An 18,371-nucleotide genomic window follows, 5' to 3' on the forward strand; every position below is an offset into this window, starting at 1 on the left:
AAATATTGATTTATGCAAACTAACTACACGAGAAATGCTGTTATCTACAGCAAACAATCACAACACAACTTTTATTTTATATTCTGCTTTTGAAAATGATAATTGGTTCTGATAGACAGCAAAAATTATTTTTATTTTAGACAGTTAAGTCTGCTCCTCTTGCACTGTATGTTTATAGAGCTATATATATATAGTATATCTATATATATTAAAGACGTATGTGTGTATGGCTGTATGTATGTTCTGTGAAAACTCAAGAACGCAACCATCCATTTCAACGAAACTTGGTATACACATCTCTTGCTACCTGGAAAGAAATCTTGCGGGGGTCTCAGCTCTCTAGGAAGTACTGGTCCCGAGATACTCCCCAAAAATGACCTGAATTATCCAATACAAGCCTGCCAGCCTTTCACTTTTAATCCTAACTGCCATAAACAGAGTCACATGTCCCTTATCAACCAATAGAAGCTCGCAGGTCCAACTCCAGGTTGCCATAACAACTGATCACAGGTTTTAGCAGTTCGCAGGTCCTGAAATATTCAGTGACATGACGTATGATGGCACAAAGGGGCAGGCACCGTGGAGGCCACTGTTAAAGGGGCGGGCACCGTAGAGGCCACTGTTAAAGGGGCGGGCACCGTAGAGGCCACTGTTAAAGGGGCGGGCACCGTAGAGGCCACTGTTAAAGGGGCGGGCACCGTAGAGGCCACTGTTAAAGGGGCGGGCACCGTGGAGGCCACTGTTAAAAGGGGCGGTCACCATTAAAGGGGTAGCCATTGTGAAAGTCACTGTTATTTAATATAAAATTGCAATAAATAAATACCCGAGCGACGCCAGGTCATCAGCCAGTATATATCACTTCCACTATAAAAACATATATCTCTTTATATATTTTTGGTTGATTTATGTTGTTCTTAACAGTGTAACCCAGTACTGTAAAAAAAAAAAAAATGTAAACCAGTCAAACATAAGCCAGCAGGACACTCTTTTGGCCTATAGAATCCTTTAGAATACTTTATAGTATATGTCTGTCTTTTTTATAAAATTTTTAGGCTGATGCATCTGATGTGCTTTCCTCAGGTATTTCTGACAACATGTGTGGATTGGGAACCAAAGTGGCCCTGGGGAATTTAAAAAAAAAATGGCTGTATATATTTTAGAGTAGCCGTAGCCGCATGGTGTGATAGGAGAGACCTATACAAAAATAAAATGGATGCATCTTTAAGGCAATGGGACATACCTATAAACATTTAAAAAGTAAAAATCTGGCTCAACCCCTTGGACCACTCAGGAGCACCCACAAAACACCCACTTTGGGAAAGGGGCTTGCATAAGCCCTACCCATTCCACAGCTTGATTTGCAGGATTGTCCTGGCAAAATCAAGATTGTTTGCAAGTATGGACCTAACTCCCTGAACCTTATAGGCAGCTCTATAGTGAAATATGGATTACCATCATTTTATATACAGCCCTACAGTAATATGTGGAGCCCAGCTATTATAAACATAGTCCTATAATGAGACAAGGAGTACCATAATGATATATAGAGCCTTATAGAGAGAAATGGAGCACCAACAATATACAGTATATACAACCCTAAAGTGATATATGGGGCACTATTATTACACATACAGCCCTATAGTAGTACATAGCACCATAAGCTGGCTTAGGTTACCATTATTTTTGGGGCCCGCCAACTTCATGATGATATAACCTGACTGACCAGAATTTCTCCCTGCAGAGTTAATAGCCAATACACCACTGTTTAGCAATAGGTCGCGTTCATTATGGACAAAAGAAAAATGATAAAACTCACAATAACAGAATCATCTGAAGTTGATCCAGCGTTATTAAAATAAGAAACATCCAGAGCAGCTATACGACCATCGTTCATGAAACCAACCTGAAAGACAAGTTTTGTTAATAGCAAAAAGCTTTGTCTCTAAACAAAAAAAATCTAAATAGAGAATAAAGTTAAAAAAAGTGCAAAAAAAGTAACAGCATATATTATGGCAATAACAGTTAAAAATGAATCTACAGACAATGGCCCACATCCTGACCGCTCATAGACTATAAACATCTGGGTGTTTTATTTTCAACCATCCCTGCCTTCCCCATTGATCTATACACAGTGCTCCATGAGCACTGTGTATAGAGCTGAGGAAGCAGCAATGCCACTTTCTGCTCTAGTCCCAGCTGTCATGTGATTGCTGGGGGCTGGGAGTCTGCAAACCCTGCTGGGTCTTATCAGACCCAAATCAGCTCTACATTAAGGCCTCCTGCACACGAACGTTTTTTTACACGGTCCGCAAAAACGGGGTCCGTAGGTCCGTGATCCGTGCCCGTTTTTTCTTCCGTGGGTCTTCCGTGATTTTTGGAGGATCCACGGACATGAAAAATGAAAAAAAAATCTAAGTCAAGTTTGCCATTGAAATGATAGGAAAAAACGGACACGGATCACGGACACGGATCACGGACACGGATGACAATCTTGTGTGCATCCGTGATTTTCACGGACCCATTGACTTGAATGGGCCCGTGAACCGTTGGCCGTGAAAAAAATAGGACAGGTCATATTTTTTTCACGGCCAGGAAACACGGCTCACGGATGCGGCTGCCAAACGGTGCAGTTTCCGACTTTTCCACGGACCCATTGAAAGTCAATGGGTCCGCAAAAAAAACGGAAAACGGCACAACGGCCACGGGTGCACACAACGGTCGTGTGCAGGAGGCCTAAGGTTGCACAGTTCTGTACAACCTCTCTGGAGGCTAATATGTGAGCCCTAGTTACAGAAGAAATCAGCAATAAATGTAAAAACAAATGTTCTGAAAAGGTCTTGTTTGATCTTTTGGTGACACAAAGTGAAAAATGAAAACAAATTAAATAAAAAATAAAAAAAATGGTATAAAAAGATCAAAAAGCGACAAAAAACACCAAACCATGGCTTCTAGCCCCGACTCCCGACCACAACCCACACATTGCATATATTAACCCCTTCTATCCCGGGGCCAGTTTTCGCCCTCCTGCCCAGGCCATTTTTTGCAAATCTGACATGTGTCACTTTGGTGGTAATAACTTTGGAACACTTATTTATCTAAGCCATTCTGAGATTGTTTTCTCATGACACATTGTACTTCATGATAATCATAAATTTGAGTCAATATATGTACTTTATGAAAAAATCCCAAAGTTACCAGAAATGTAAAGAAATTAGCAATTTCTATTTCTCTGCTTTTAACACAGAAGGTGATACCTCATAAAATATTTATTACTTAACATTGCCCATATGTCTACTTTATGTTGGCATCATTTTGTAAATGTCATTTTATTTTTTTAGGACGTTAGAAGGTTTAGAATTCTAGAAGCAATTCTTAAAATTTTTACGAAAATTTCCAAAACCCCGATTTTGTGGGGCTTACATAGTGGAAACCCCCCATAAATGACCCCCATTGTAGAAATGACACCCCTCAAGTTACTCAAAACTGATTTTAAAAACTTTGATAACCCCTTAGGTGTTCCACAAGAATTAAAGCAAAATGGAGATTCAATTTCAAAATTAAACTTTTTGGCAGATTTTCCATTTTAACCGCCTCTGGACCGCCTAACGCAGGATCGCGGTCCGGAGGCGGCAGCTCTGCGCACAGTCACGCATATATGCGTCATCTCGCGAGATGCGAGATTTCCTATGAACGCGCGCACACAGGCGCGCGCGTTCACAGGATCGGAAGGTAAGCGAGTGGATCTCCAGCCTGCTGGCAGGCTGGAGATGCAAATTTTTAACCACTAACAGGTATATTAGACGCTGTTTTGATAACAGCGTCTAATATACCTGCTACCTGGTCCTCTGGTGGTCCCTTTTGTTTGGATCGACCACCAGAGGACACAGGCAGCTCAGTAATAAGTAGCACCAAACACCACTACACTACACCCCCCTGTCACTTATTAACCCCTTATTAACCCCTTATCACCCCATATAGACTCCCTGATCACCCCCCTGTCATTGATCACCCCCCTGTAAGGCTCCATTCAGACGTCCGTATGATTATTACAGATCCACGGATACATGGATCGGATCCGCAAAACACATACGGACGTCTGAATGGAGCCTTACAGGGGGGTGATCACCTATATAGACTCCCTGATCACCCCCCTGTCATTGATCACCCCCCTGTAAGGCTCCATTCCGACGTCCGTATGTGTTTTGCAGATCCGATCCATGTATCCGTGGATCCGTAAAAATCATACGGACGTCTGAATGGAGCCTTACAGGGGGGTGATCAATGACAGGGGGGTGATCACCCCATCTAGACTCCCTGATCACCCCCCTGTCATTGATCACTCCCCTGTAAGGCTCCATTCAGACGTCTGTATGATTTTTACGGATCCACAGATACATGGATCGGATCCGCAAAACACATACGGACGTCTGAATGGAGCCTTACACACATTGGGGTGTCTTCTTTCCAAAATGGGGTCACTTGTGGGGTAGTTATACTGCCCTGGCAATTTAGGGGCCCTAATGTGTGCGAAGTAGTTTGAAATCAAAATCTGTAAAAAATGGCCGGTGAAATCCTAAAGGTGCTCTTTGGAATGTGGGCCCCTTTGCCCATCTAGGCTGCAAAAAAGTGTCACACATCTGGTATCGCCGTACTCAGGAGAAGTTGGGCAATGTGTTTTGGGGTGTCATTTTACATATACCCATGCTGGGTGAGATAAATATCTTGGTCAAATGCCAACTTTGTATAAAAAAAAATGGGAAAAGTTGTCTTTTGCCAAGATATTTCCCTCACCCAGCATTGTGGTTAATCCATTTTTTTCTTTAATATATCTAGGGTTAACAGCCAAACAAAACTCAATATTTATTACCCTCATTCTGCGGTTTACAGAAACACCCCACATGTGGTCATAAACTGATGTAAAGGCACACGACAGGGCTCAGAAGAAAAGGAGCGCCATATGGTTTTTGGAAGGCAGATTTTGCTGGACTGGTTTTAAGATGCCATGTCCCATTTGAAGCCCCCCCTGATGCACCTTTACAGTAGAAACTCCCAAAAAGTTACCCCATCTTGGAAACTAGGGGATAATGTACCAGTTTTATTGGTACTATTTTGGGGTACGTATGATTTTTAATTGCTCTATATTATGTTTTTGTGAGGCAAAGTAACAAAAAAAATGCACCGTTTTTATATTTTATTTTTTACAACATTCATCTGACAGGGTAGATCATGTGTTTTTTTTTTTAAAGAGCAGGTTGTTACGGACGCAATGATATCAACTATGTCTACTTTCTTTGTTTCAGTTTTTTTGGAAAAAACATTATGTTTTTGTGTCTCCATTTTCTAAATGCCATTTTTATTTTATTTTTTGCCAATCGTTTTGTGCAGGGGCTCGTTTTTTGCAGGAAGAGTTGACTTTTTATTGGTACCATTTTTGGGTACATATGATTTGATATTTGATCATTCATTATTACACTTTATGGGGTAAGGTGACCAAAAAATTGGTTGTTTTGGCACAGTTTTTATTTATTTATTTTTACAGTGTTCATCTGAGGGGTTAGGTTATGTGACAGTTTTATAGAGCAGATCTTTACAGACGTGGCTATATCTCCATAGTCTGAGAGCTATAGCTTATTTTATTATCTGACCGAATGTCTTAGGTAGGATCTCAGGTGACAGTTTTATTGGTACTATATTAGGGGCATACGCCTTTTTGATCACTTGGCTTTTTGGAACTGTTTATTTTCTTTTTTACAGTGTTTATCTGAGGGGTTAGGTCATGTGATATTTTTATAGAGCAGGTTGTTACGGACGCAGCAGTACCCAATATGTCTATATTTTAGTTTATTTCACTTTAAAACAATAATAGCAGTTTTGAAGCAGAAAATAAATTATGTTATAATGTCTCCATGTTCTGAGAGCTATATTTTTTTTATATATGCCATTTAATCACTTGCTGTTGCACTTTTTGTAAGGTAAGGTGACAAAAATGGCTTTTTTTTTTTACACATTTTTTTTTTATGATGTTTATTGGACAGGGTGGATCATGTGATATATTTATAGAGTCGGTCGTTACGGACACAGTGATAACCAATGTGTGTTTTTTCCTTTTTTTCTATTTTTTTATTATAAAAACAGGGACAAGGGGCGTTTTTTTCTTTTTTACTTGAAACTTTATTTTTTTTATTAAAAACCTTTTTTTTTGCTTTTTTTTAACTTTATTTCTGTACTACTCTGGGACTCCAACCTTTGAGGGTCTGATCCCCCCCTGCAATGCATTACAATGCACGGCCCCCATAGAAGGCAGGTCCCGATGCCGTGCAAGGCATTAGGCAGCCCATGCATGGCATTAGGATGCCTTGTCACCCATCGGGTCCCCACCACAGCAGCACGGGGACCCGATGGGCTCCCTCACCCACCACATACACCTTCTAAGCCGTGGTCAGCGCTAACTGCAGCATAGAAGGGGTTAATCCGCTGTCATAGGCTTTTACAGCGATGCCGTCGGATATGGCAGGGGCCCGGCTCTCAGGGACTGCCGGGTCCTTGCAGTGATCGGGTGCACATCGGTCCGGTGCCCGCACGATCACCATGACGTAATAGCACGTCAAAATGCGTCAAGTTACTTGCTGCCATGATGTGCGATTACGTTATATGTCGGGAAGGGGATAAATGGCCTTTTTTAAAGTCTATTCTACCACTGTCCTTAGGGCCTGTTGACATCTCTCCTGGCACTAAGTACACAGAAAAATGGCTGAATTCAAGATGGCTGAGGCTATTTGTTAGGGCTGTGACATCACAGGACTGGCTGGCTGCTAATTGCCTACATGCATGGCATTGTGGGTGATCCCTCATTCCTAGAGTTCCTTGCTCCATGTCCTAACACTTGCAGCAGCCATTTTAGGAAAAAATGTGATTCGTTACCATAAAGCGTGATGAAATTCGGATTCCATTTCGTCAATTTCTATTCGCTCATCTCTAAATATGATATACTACTAACTCTGGAATTTCTACAAGGTATATGTAAGAAACTGAGCCAAGCTGACAGCACTGGCACACGCAGGCATGGACATCAACGATGAGGTAACCGAAACTGTACCGTTAACTTCATACCGTTCCAGTACAAGCTTGGGATCCCGTACTAGGAGGTGTTGGTATGAACTCAAGGGAGAAGAAGGGAGAAACAACTCTCCCGACAAAACCAGGCCGAGAACCCACCTGCCTGCATAGCTTCAAGGTCAGAGGTAGTCTTAAGGGTTTCACAAGATCTCTACATGGCACTAGCCAGGAGACACAAGGACTGAGGAGTGGCAGCATACATAGCCGCAGCTTATATGTGTGAGCATGGTTTTAAGTGTGAATGTGGACAGAGGAATGCACAGTCTCTATTGCTGTTTGTAGCACCCTGGGTTGGCGTGCAGTGAGGGGAGTCTCCTTCCCGGTGGTGACAGTGGTGCCCTTGAGGTTATGAGTATTTAGATGCAACAAAGACAGGGCCCCTAATGTTCGAGACATCAGCACCCTCAGCAAATAGATAGAAGAGTTTAGTTAGGTATAAGTTGATATTTACTGAAAATCACTTGTCTTGAGGTAGATATACCAATTTATTGCCATAGAAGGGATAGTTGTAATCCATACAAGAAGAATTTCACAGTCAGGATGGTGCTGCCTTCCATTATAACAGGTCTGGGTAGGATCTTTACTAAATTTCAGAGCTCTGGTCACACTAATGTTCCTTTAACTTTAGGCTGACTCATACTATCTCCAAGTGTAGAGTATACTATACCCTATAGTTCAAATGGCCGGTATGCATATAGGTCTTGCACTCCTTGAATTACATATAATTTCCATTAATGTTGTCCAAATTGTCCATGGAGGAATGTGACTCCAAATACAGCTTTGTGCTAAACTGTAGATTGTGGATAGGCACTGTAGGCTACTTCACTCACCAAATGCTGGTAGAGTCCATAGACGCACTTCAACTTCTGATAGTGACAGCAGGCGAACCTATGTCTGGTGCCGGTTACAGAGCACTGGTAATTTAGACACATTCGTGCAGCACATATTCTTGTCTATTATTGTACTTAAGGGCTATTATTTTATATCTAGTGTTGATTAAAAGTTAAGCTTTAACAAGGTCACCCATTTTTGTGTTATACCGTCCATAGACTGAACTACCACTCATCTCCACTAGGCTTTCCCTCATCTATCCGTCACACTGGGTCCTTACCTGAGGTGTTCACCTTAGAACCCCTTTAGTTTGTGCATTAGCTTTAACTTAACTTCCTGCCTCCTACCTTGTTAATTGTTTGAGGCAAGCGTCAGGCGGCCACGCACAGAGGCAAGCGTCAGGCGGCCACGCACAGAGGCAAGCGTCAGGCGGCCACGCACAGAGGCAAGCGTCAGGCGGCCACGCACAGAGGCAAGCGTCAGGCGGCCACGCACAGAGGCGCAGCCACAGAAGCATCACAGCGGACACAGAAGCCATGAGGCGGAACACAGGGCACAGAAGCCATGAGGCAGCACGCCGAACACAGAAACCATGAGGCGGCATGCCAGGCACAGACACCATGAAGCAGCATGCCAGGCACAAAAGCACAGAAGCCATGAATGAATGCAGCCTGAAAATTTTAAATCCAGAGCCAGTCTTCATTCCCATTTAGATCCACACACAGATTCTCAATTAAATTAATTAGAACTGTTGAGACAATCCAGCTGGATAAACACATGCATGGTTTACTTACCTGACAAATATTTTGCATGGTTTACTTACCAATCTTAGATTGTGTGCTGCCAAAGCAAGCACCAATATTGTCATGCAACTTCTGTCAACACTTGAATACAGAGCGTTGGTAAGGAGAGGAGAAAAGGCCCCATTCCAGCTGCTGACTGTTTCAGGCGCACTGAGGCGTGATCCTGCTGAACTCTATTAACCCCTTAAGGACCCATGACGTGTTTGCTGCGTTTCCGGTCCATTCGGGTCTCCGGTGACCCGATGAACCGGAAAAGGACACACCACCAATCACAGTCCGAGCATTTGGGGGCTGCGGTGCTGTCCTCGGTGCAGATTGGTGCAGGGAGAGATGCGGGAGATTCAAACTCCCGGCGCTCCTCTCTCCTAAGGACCGTTCTGCACCAGCTCGTCCCCGTCGGCACCCATCATCCTCAAGGTAGGTTAGGGTCAGTGAGGGAGAGGCACGATTAGGCAGGTATAGAAGGGAGAGTTAGGGGGAAAAAAAAAAAAAAAATTTAACTGATTCAGTGTTTCTGGTGGTTGGGGGTCCACAGCACTTAGCTGTGAGACCCTAGACCCACCCAGGAGTGCTGCCACCTGAACTCCCTTCCCCCCCAGCACCACTTTTTTTTTTTTGGCGTGCGCTGACTGTGGCCGGCACTCTTAGCGTCCTGCCACTGTTAGCGCATCGCCCGCCCCAACACTGATCATCAAGTTTGAACTTTTTTTTTTTCTAACACTTGTCCATTTTTTTTTTTTTTACTTTAGATTTTTAGTACGTGAACACCCGTGCCCCACGCACACGCACATACAATAAAGTTTTACACGCACGCACATACACATGCACACACACATACCCATGGCCTGCCGGATGTTCTCGGTGGAGGAGGCATATGCCCATATTTTCAGAGAGCCCCAGTGAGGATGAGGATGACCCCACATTCCTCTTGTCATCCGCATCCTCCTCATCATCATCTGATGACGATGAGCCGCCAGGTGGAGCCAGGGGCGCTACATGCTAGAGACCCTATGGACCACACCAGTACGAGCAGCCCTGGGGCTCGTACTGGTTTCCCGGCCCACCAATGTGACCCATTTGTGAATCTGATGGTGGAGCAGACAAACCTGTACGCCCAACAGTTCGTTGCTCAGCACCCGGGCTCCTTTTTGGCTAGACCCGGTTGCTGGACGCCGGTCAGTGCAGCCGAGATGAGGACGTTTTGGGGCCTCGTGCTGCACATGGGTCTAGTGCAAAAATCGAGTGTCAGGCAATACTGGAGTGGGGACGTCCTCTACCAGACCCCACTCTACAGTATAGCCATGACACGCCCCCGGTTTGAGGCCATCCAGAAATGCCTGCATTATGCAAATAATGCAGCATGTCCCCCCTAAAGTGATCCTGCCTATGACCCCTATGACCGTCTGTATAAGATACGGCCGGTCATCGATCACTTCGGGGCCAAATTTGCGCAGGCCTACGTACCTGGAAGGGAGGTCACGGTTGATGAGTCTCTCGTTGCTTTCAAGGGAAGACTCAGTTTCCGCCAATACATTGCCACTAAGCAGGCGAGGTATGGCGTGAAAATGTACAAAATGTGTGAGAGTACCTCAGCGTACACTTACAAATTTCGTGTGTACGAGGGGCGAGATTGAACCCCCAGAATGTCCCCCCACTCTGGGTGTTAGCGGGAAACTCGTCTGGGACCTTATGCACCCACTGCTAGATAAGGGTTACCACTTGTACATGGATAACTTTTACACTAGCATTCCCTTGTTCAGGTCCCTTGCCGCCAGATCCATGTCCGCTTGTGGGACCGTACGGAAAAATCAGTGCGGCCTCCCTGCCCACCCCCTCCAGGTTCCTATCCCCAGGGGTGAGACTCGTGCCCTTACCAGTGGAAACATGTTGCTGGTCAGGTATAAGAACAAGAGGGATGTCCTTATACTGTCCACAATCCACGGTAACAGCACCACCCCGTCTCTGTGCGAGGTACCGCGGACTCGGTCCTCAAGCCCGATTGTATCGTCGACTACAATCGGTATATGGGAGGAGTTGATCTCTCTGATCAAGTCCTCAACCCATATAATGCCATGCGCAAAACCCAGGCATGGTACAAAAAAGTTGCAGTCTACTTGGTACAGGTTGCCTTGTACAATGCTTTTATACTACCCCGAAGCGCTGGCAGCACAGGGACATTCCTCCAATTCTATGAGGCAGTCCTCAAAGATCTGATTTTTTTCAGACCGGGAGAGAGCAGGCCGGTACCTCAGGAATTGGAGGCGCCCGGATCGTCCCTTGCCAACATTTTCCAGGTGTGGTCCCCCATACTGGAAAGAAGGGACGAACCCAAAAAAGATGCAGTGTGTCACAAGAGGGGGATACGGAAGGACACCACCACTCAATGTGACACTTGCCCCGATCATCTGGGCCTCTGCGTTATCGATTGCTTCAGGGAGTATCACACTTCCATGGAGTACAACATTTTTATAATACCCAACAGTCCCCTAGAGAACATAAAAAAACTATGGCTCTCAGACTTTGGAGACACGGAAACAATTTTTTCCCCAAAAAAATATTAGTTTTAATGCAGGCATACTCAAACTGCGGCCCTGCAGATGTTGTAAAACTACAACTCCAAGCATGCCCAGACAACCTACAGCTTTCAGCAGGGCACGGTGGGAATAGTGTCACGGTGGACAAGCACTCCGACACACAGAAAAACCAACAACCAGGCTCTGAGCGAGAAGCAGGAGAAGGGTCACCTCCTAGCTAATCCCTGACCTCTCTCCCTGCACTGCTCAGCCCACAGGCAGACCTTGGTGGTAGGAATTCCTGAGCTAATACTTCCCTGAGATGGTGAAAAGGGGAAATAGGAGCAGCCTGCTCGCATAGAACCTGGATGGGAGAGAAGATACCAACTAAAACAGCAAACAACAAGAACAGAAACCACACTTATCTTAACAGAGCTGGGACAGAAAACCTTCCTTGCTTGCTTGCTTCCTAGCCCAGACTGATTTCTATAACCCGCTCAGAGCACTGGAATTGAGAGCCATTTAAACTAATGACCCCACCCAGTGCACCTGATGGGAGGCGGATCCAGCACAACTCCAAAACAAACACTAAAGACGTGCTGCTATTCTGGCCGACCTCCGCACATAGTTAGAGCCGGACATGACAAATAGTTTTACATCTGGAGGGCCGCAGTTTAGGATGCCTGCTTAGTGTCTCCAAAATCTGAGAGCCATACATATTGGGCATCGCCGCGTCCGTAAAAATCTTCTCTATAAAAATACCCCATAAACTTGCCCCTCAATAAACGCAGTCAAAAAAATCTAATAAAAATTATGTAAAAAAAAGCCATTTTTTATTGTCACCTTGGATCCCAAAAAGTGTAATAACAAGCCATTAAAAAGTCATATGCACCACCAAATAGTGCCAATCAAACCGCCATCTCATCCCGCAAAAAATGAGACCCTACATTAGATAGTCGCCCAACACATTTTGGTTCCTCAAATGATAATATAGTGTAAAATCTAAATACATTTTAAAAAGTTGACTTATTAGGTATCTCCGCGTCCGTAAGAATCTGCCCTATAAAAATAACATTTGACCAAACCCCTCGGATGAACAGCATTAAAACGATAAAATAAAAACTGTGCCAAAATACCCTTTTTTTTCCAGTAATAAAGCAAGGGTTAAAAGCCAAACAAAACTAAATATTTATTTCCCTGATTCTGTAGTTTGCAGAAACACCCCATATGTGGTCGTAAATGGCTATATAGCCACACGGCAGGGCATAGAACGAAGGTAACGCCATATGGTTTCTGGAAGGCAGATTTTGATGGACTGGTTTATTTACACCATGTCCCATTAGAAGCCCCCCTGATGTAGTCTAGACTAGAAACTCCAAAAAAGTGACCCCATCTAAGAAACTACACCCCTCAAGGTATTCAAAAGATACTTTACAAACTTTATTAACCCTTTAGGTGTTCCACAAAACTTAATGGCGAATGTAGAAACAATTTTAGAATTAAAATTTTGTTACCTTGCCTCAAAAAAGTTTAATATAGAGCAACCAAAAATCATATTTACCCTAAAATAGTCCTAAAACAACAACCACCTTATCTCGTAGTTTCCTAGATGGACTCACTTTTATGGAGTTTCTACTCTAGGGGTGCAGCAGGGGGCTTGAAAGGGTACATGGTGTAAATAAACCAGTACAGCAAAATCTGCCTTCCAAAAACCATATGGCGTTCCCCTTCTTCTATGTCCTGCCGTTTAGCCAAATAGTAGTTTACGACCACATATGGGGTGTTTCTGCAAACTACAGAATCAGGGCAACCCATATTGACTTTTGTTAGGCAGTTAACCCATACTTTATTACTGGAAAAAAATTATTAAAATGGAAAATTTTCCAAAAATTTGAAATTCTAAAATTGCTTCTCCATCTGCCATTAACTCTTTTGAAACACCTAAAGGGTTAACAAAGTTTGTAAACCCAGTTTTGAATACCTTGAGGGGTGTACTTTCTTAGATGGAGTCACTTTTTTGGAATTTCTATTCTAGGGGTGCAACGGGGGGCTTGAAATGAGACATGGTATAAACAAAACCAGTCCTGCAAAATCTGCCTTGCAAAAACCATATGGCGTTCCCCTCCTATGTCCTCCTGTTTGGCCAAACAGTAGTTTACGACCACATATGGGATGTTCTGCAAACTACAGAATCAGGGCAACTCATATGGAGTTTTGTTTGGCAGTTAACCCTTGCTTTGTTCCTAGAAAAAATGGATTATATTGGAAAATTTTCCCCCCAAAAAATGAAATTCTTAAATTTTATGTCCATTTGCCATGAAGAGCAGCACCCTGGGAGCAGATCCACTGCCGACCTCATCTCTCGTAGATTCTGGTGGCCAGGGTTACCCAAGTGTGTTGAGGATTATGTGTCGGCCTGTAGTGTCTGTGGTTGTGCTAAGGTGATACATGCTCAGCCTTCCGGATCCCTACTTAAGATGTTTTGTCTCTGAGAACCAGGAGGAGTGGTCCCCATTTTTGTCTTTGGCAGAGTTTGCCATAAATAATCGTAGACAGGAGTCCACTGGTAAGTCGCCGTTTTTTGGGGTATATGGGTTTCATCTGCAGTTTGGCATATTTTCTGGTGCAGATACTTCTGGTATTCCTGAAGAGGAACATTTTTCGTAATCATTATTGTCTACAGTATATGGTGGAAAATTCTAAATAACTTGATATTTATATATAAAAAACCACCCAGCCAGCAGTGTCAGCTGTGAGTAGATTTCTCCTTTTGACAGTCGAGCTCTGTCAGTCAGTCTCTGTGTTGGGACCTGGGATTTTGGACCTGGATTGAGGCGTGCTGATTTGTTGGTGTGAAAGCAGGCGGATTCGGTTTTGTCCAAGGACTTCTTCTTTGCCGCATGGTGTGAACGAATACCAGAATCACAAGGTGACTGTTTTCCGTGAAGCTGACTTTTTGTTTTGGCATTTACTTAAAGGGGTTCTGCAGTTTTTTTAAACTGATGATCTATCCTCTGGATAGATCACCAGCATCTGATCGGCGGGGGTCCGACACCCGGGACCCCTGCTGATCAGCTGTTTGAGAAGGCAGCGGCGCTGGCAGTACCACCGCAGCCTTCTCGCTGTTTACCGCAGGCCCAGTGACGTCACGACTAGTATCAATGGCCTGGGCGGGGCTAAGCTCTGTTCACTTGAACTGCAACAGCAGGAGGCCAATAAGCAACAGCAGGAAACAAACCAGCTGCTGTTACAACATGTGATGGCTTCACAAGCAGCAGGAGCATCCCAGAGTGTCCACGATGCCCGGAAAGCGGCCCGTGCGGCGATTCCCAAGATGACCTCCGTAGACGATGTCGAGACCTATCTGGCGATCTTCGAGAAGGTGGCCATGAGAGAGAAGCTACCCTGGGAGCAATGGGCTGAGGTCACCGCTCTGTTCCTGGCGTCTGGACCCCAGCAGGTGTATTTTGATTTACCGGATGATCAAGCGGATGTTTACCCGATAGTAAAGGGTAAGATCCTTGCGAGATTGTGGGTGAATGTATTAGTCAGGGCCCAGCGGGTGCATCATTGAGAGTTTAACCTGATTGAGCCCACAAGTCTCAAGTATTATACCCTATTACACCTATTGCAAAAATGGCTGCAACCTGACTTGCTGAGTCCCACTACTATGTTGGACCATCTGTTGGCTGATGAGTTCTGGAGGGCTTCACTGTACCCCCTCCAGCACTGGATCGGCCAGGTGTCTCCTGGTAATGCCCTTGAGATAGTGGACCTGGTGGAACGCTATGAGGGTACCAGGAATTTGAAAGGGGGTTTGTTTGGGAGGGGGCAGCCAAACCCCTGCTATCTCCATCCCAGAGCCAGAGACTTGTGTCAACCAAGCCCACCCGTGGTGTACCCCCCGTAGACCCGACTCCGATAGTATGCTGGTGGTGTCAGGAGCTTGGCCACGTAAGGGCTGACTGTCCCCATCGGGGCAAACCCATGGAAACTAACTATGGATACTGCAACTCTTACGCCAGGAAGCTGTGTACATCTGGTATCCCAGAGACTATAGACAATAACCACCTGTGCCAGATAGAAGTGGGAGACACTCCTGCAGCGGCTTTGTTGGACTCAGGGAGTCTGGTGTCCCTGGTAAGAGCTACCCTGGTGTGGCCTGACGAGTATACTGGCTGAAAAATTGGGGTCGTGTGCATACATGGAGATTTAAAGGACTATCCCACCGCCCCGGTGTCTCTATCCACGGGAGTTAGCACTTGACCTTATGAACTAATAATAGGGAGAGACTTTCTGGGATTTCCGGTCCTGTTGCCGGCTGTGAGAGTTGTTGATGCTCCTGAGTCAGGGGTAACTTCAGCAGTGGCCTAGCTCGGGAACCCAAGGCCAAAAGAATAGCAGTAGGGGTGATCGCCACTTCAGTGGAAGAGGGGGAGACAACCCCGCTGTGTGTTAGTAAGAGATGTTGAGGACTTGCCGCCGTGAAAATTTCAGAACAGCACAACAACGGGACCCAAACTTATCCCGGGCCTGGGAGAATGTTATAATAATTGATGGTGAACCAGTCGATGTTTCCCTGTTTTGTCGTTCACCGGGAAATGCTGTATCGGGTAAACAAACTACGGGGTGGGCATATTAAACAGCTGGTGGTGCCCAAGGCGTATCACAAGCTCGTATTGGAGCTTGCCCACCAACATGTTCTTGGGGGTCACATGGGGTGGCAGAAAACGCAGGACCGGATACTGCAGCGGTTTTACTGGCCCAGTGTGTTCAGAAAGGTAGAAGAGTTTTGTAAGTCTTGCCCAACCTGCCAGATAAATAGCCCCAGCCACATTTTCAGAGCCCCCTGGTGCCTCTCCCGATTATTGAGGTCCTGGTCGATCTCATAATCCCAGTACCGAAGTCTGCTAGAGGGCACCAACACATATTGGTCGTCTTCGACGACGCCACTCGGTACCTGGAGGCAGTGCCACTGTGACATACATCAGCCAAACTCATAGCTAAGGAGTTAATGGAGATGTTTTCTCGAGTGAGACTACCGAAAGAGATTCTGACTGACCAAGGGACTCCTTTTATGTCCAAGGTTATGCTTCACATAAAACAGCTATGGATGTCCGTGTATCATCCGCAAACGGATAGCCTGGTAGAGAGATTTAATAAAACATAAAAAAAATGTTAAAAAGACTAAGGATGGGAGGGACTGGGACCTTCTTCTGCCCTATCTCATGTTTGCAGTGCGAGAGGTGCCCCAGGCCTCTACTAGGTTCTCGCCCTTCAAACTGCTATATGGCAGACACCCTCGCGGTCTGTTGGACATAGCCAAAGAAGCGTGGGAACAACAACCCACACCGCACAAAAGTGTTATTGAGTACGTCACCCAAATGCAAGGACGGATGGAGACAGTGTTGCCTCTGGTCAGGGAGCAGATGGAGGCAGCGCAACAAGCCCAGAGTAGGGTCTATAATAGTCAGGCTCGGGTCCGGAACTTTAACCCGGGCGATCAGGTTTTGGTTCTGGTACCAACCATAGACAGTAAGTTCCTAGTTAGGTGGCAGGGGCCCTAAGAGGTACTCGAGAAAGTGGGAATGGTAAATTACAAGGTACACCAGCCGGGGTGGCAAAAGCCAGAGCAGGTGTACCATGTGAATTTACTAAAACCATGGAAAGATAGGGAGTCCACTACTGAAGACATCCCGTGGCCAGGTTTTGTAGGAGAAAAGGTTCAGGCTCCTCGGTCTGATGCAAGAGATTGCCACAGTAAAAATTGCCTCTCCTCTAAACAGGCTCAGGAAGCCAGGGAGTTCATTAGTCGGAACACTGTTGTGTTCTCGGACCTCCCTGGACGCACTTCCATAATCCGGCATGACACTGTCACTGAGCCTCAGGCAAAAGTCCAGTTAAAACCATACCGGGTACCCGAGGCTCGGCAACATGTCATTGCGGAGGAAGTGCAGCTAATGCTGCAACTAGACATCATTGAGGAGTCCAAAATGTAATGGGCCAGTCCGATAGTCTTAATACCCAAGCCGGATGGGACGTTACAGTTCTGTAACGATTTTCGCAAACTAAACTAAATCTCCAAGTTCGATGCGTATCCCATACCTCGGGTAGATGAGCTTATCGAGAGGTTAGGACGAGCCCGCTATTTTTCTGTTTTAGACCTCACGAAGGGCTACTGGCAGGTGCCCTTAACGAAGGCTGCCAAAGAGAAAACTACCTTTGTCACCCCTGAGGGGCTGTATCAGTATAAAGTGTTACACTTTGGTCTGCATGGTGCCACCGCCACGTTCCAACGACTCATGGACATTGTACTTCGTCCCCATCGTCGGTACACGTCAGCTTACCTGGACGAAATTGTCATCCACAGTACCGACTGGGAAAGTCATCTACCCAAAGTGCAAGCTGTAGTGGACTCCCTTAGGAAGGCTGGACTGACTGCTAACCCCAAAAAATGCACGATAGGTGTGGCGTTTAAAGTCAGCTATATACAATCACGCACCAGTGTAGCGCAACCGCTATGCGCACAGAAGTGACTTGTTGAATTTGACTTTCTCTACTTACAGCTTACGCATCAGACACCCAGGCGTTAATAAAGTAGCCTTTTAATCCGGAGATTGTATTACAAGATGTTGCAGGGTAATCCAGATGGTAAAATAATTATGCAAACAAACTCCTAGCTCAGAAAATGGATGCTGCTACTCCTAGAGCTGAGCACACTATGAGCAAGGCATCACTGGGAAAACAGGGAGTGGCTAGGCTAAACTAACTAGAAACCTGAAAACAGGGCTGGGGGGGAGAGAAGAGCATACCAATACACTGCAAGATACTGGAACAGAACAATAGGGTAAGATGACATGGAGTTATCAAACCCCAAGTGAATAAAAAAGAGGCAAATCGGAATTGGCCCCGCCCTGTCACCACTAGGCAAGTAAAGTCATTCCTGGGAATGGTGGGCTATTATATGAGGTTTTTTCCCCCATTTTGCCACTTTAGCGGCTCCGGTGACAGGGCTCTTCAAGGGATGGAAGTCCATGATGGTACGCTGGAATGACCAGGCAGAAGAGGCTTTTTCTGCGTTGAAGTCGGTCCTGTTCGGGTCATCGGT

The 18,371-nt window shown here is 45.3% G+C and overlaps 1 protein-coding gene across 1 annotated transcript in view; it reads right to left on the bottom strand.

Moving 5' to 3' along the window:
• The window catches only part of LOC122945874 (aldehyde oxidase-like), a 177,635-nt gene that overhangs the window by 32,484 nt on the left and 126,780 nt on the right, over window positions 1-18,371 (bottom strand). The window contains exon 24 of the mRNA XM_044305144.1: window positions 1,817-1,903. Coding sequence (XP_044161079.1) covers window positions 1,817-1,903 — 87 coding nt within the window. The remainder of the gene's footprint in view (window positions 1-1,816; window positions 1,904-18,371) is intronic.

This window comes from Bufo gargarizans, chromosome 8 (assembly GCF_014858855.1).
Source record: "Bufo gargarizans isolate SCDJY-AF-19 chromosome 8, ASM1485885v1, whole genome shotgun sequence".
NCBI classification, from domain to species: Eukaryota; Metazoa; Chordata; class Amphibia; order Anura; family Bufonidae; genus Bufo; species Bufo gargarizans.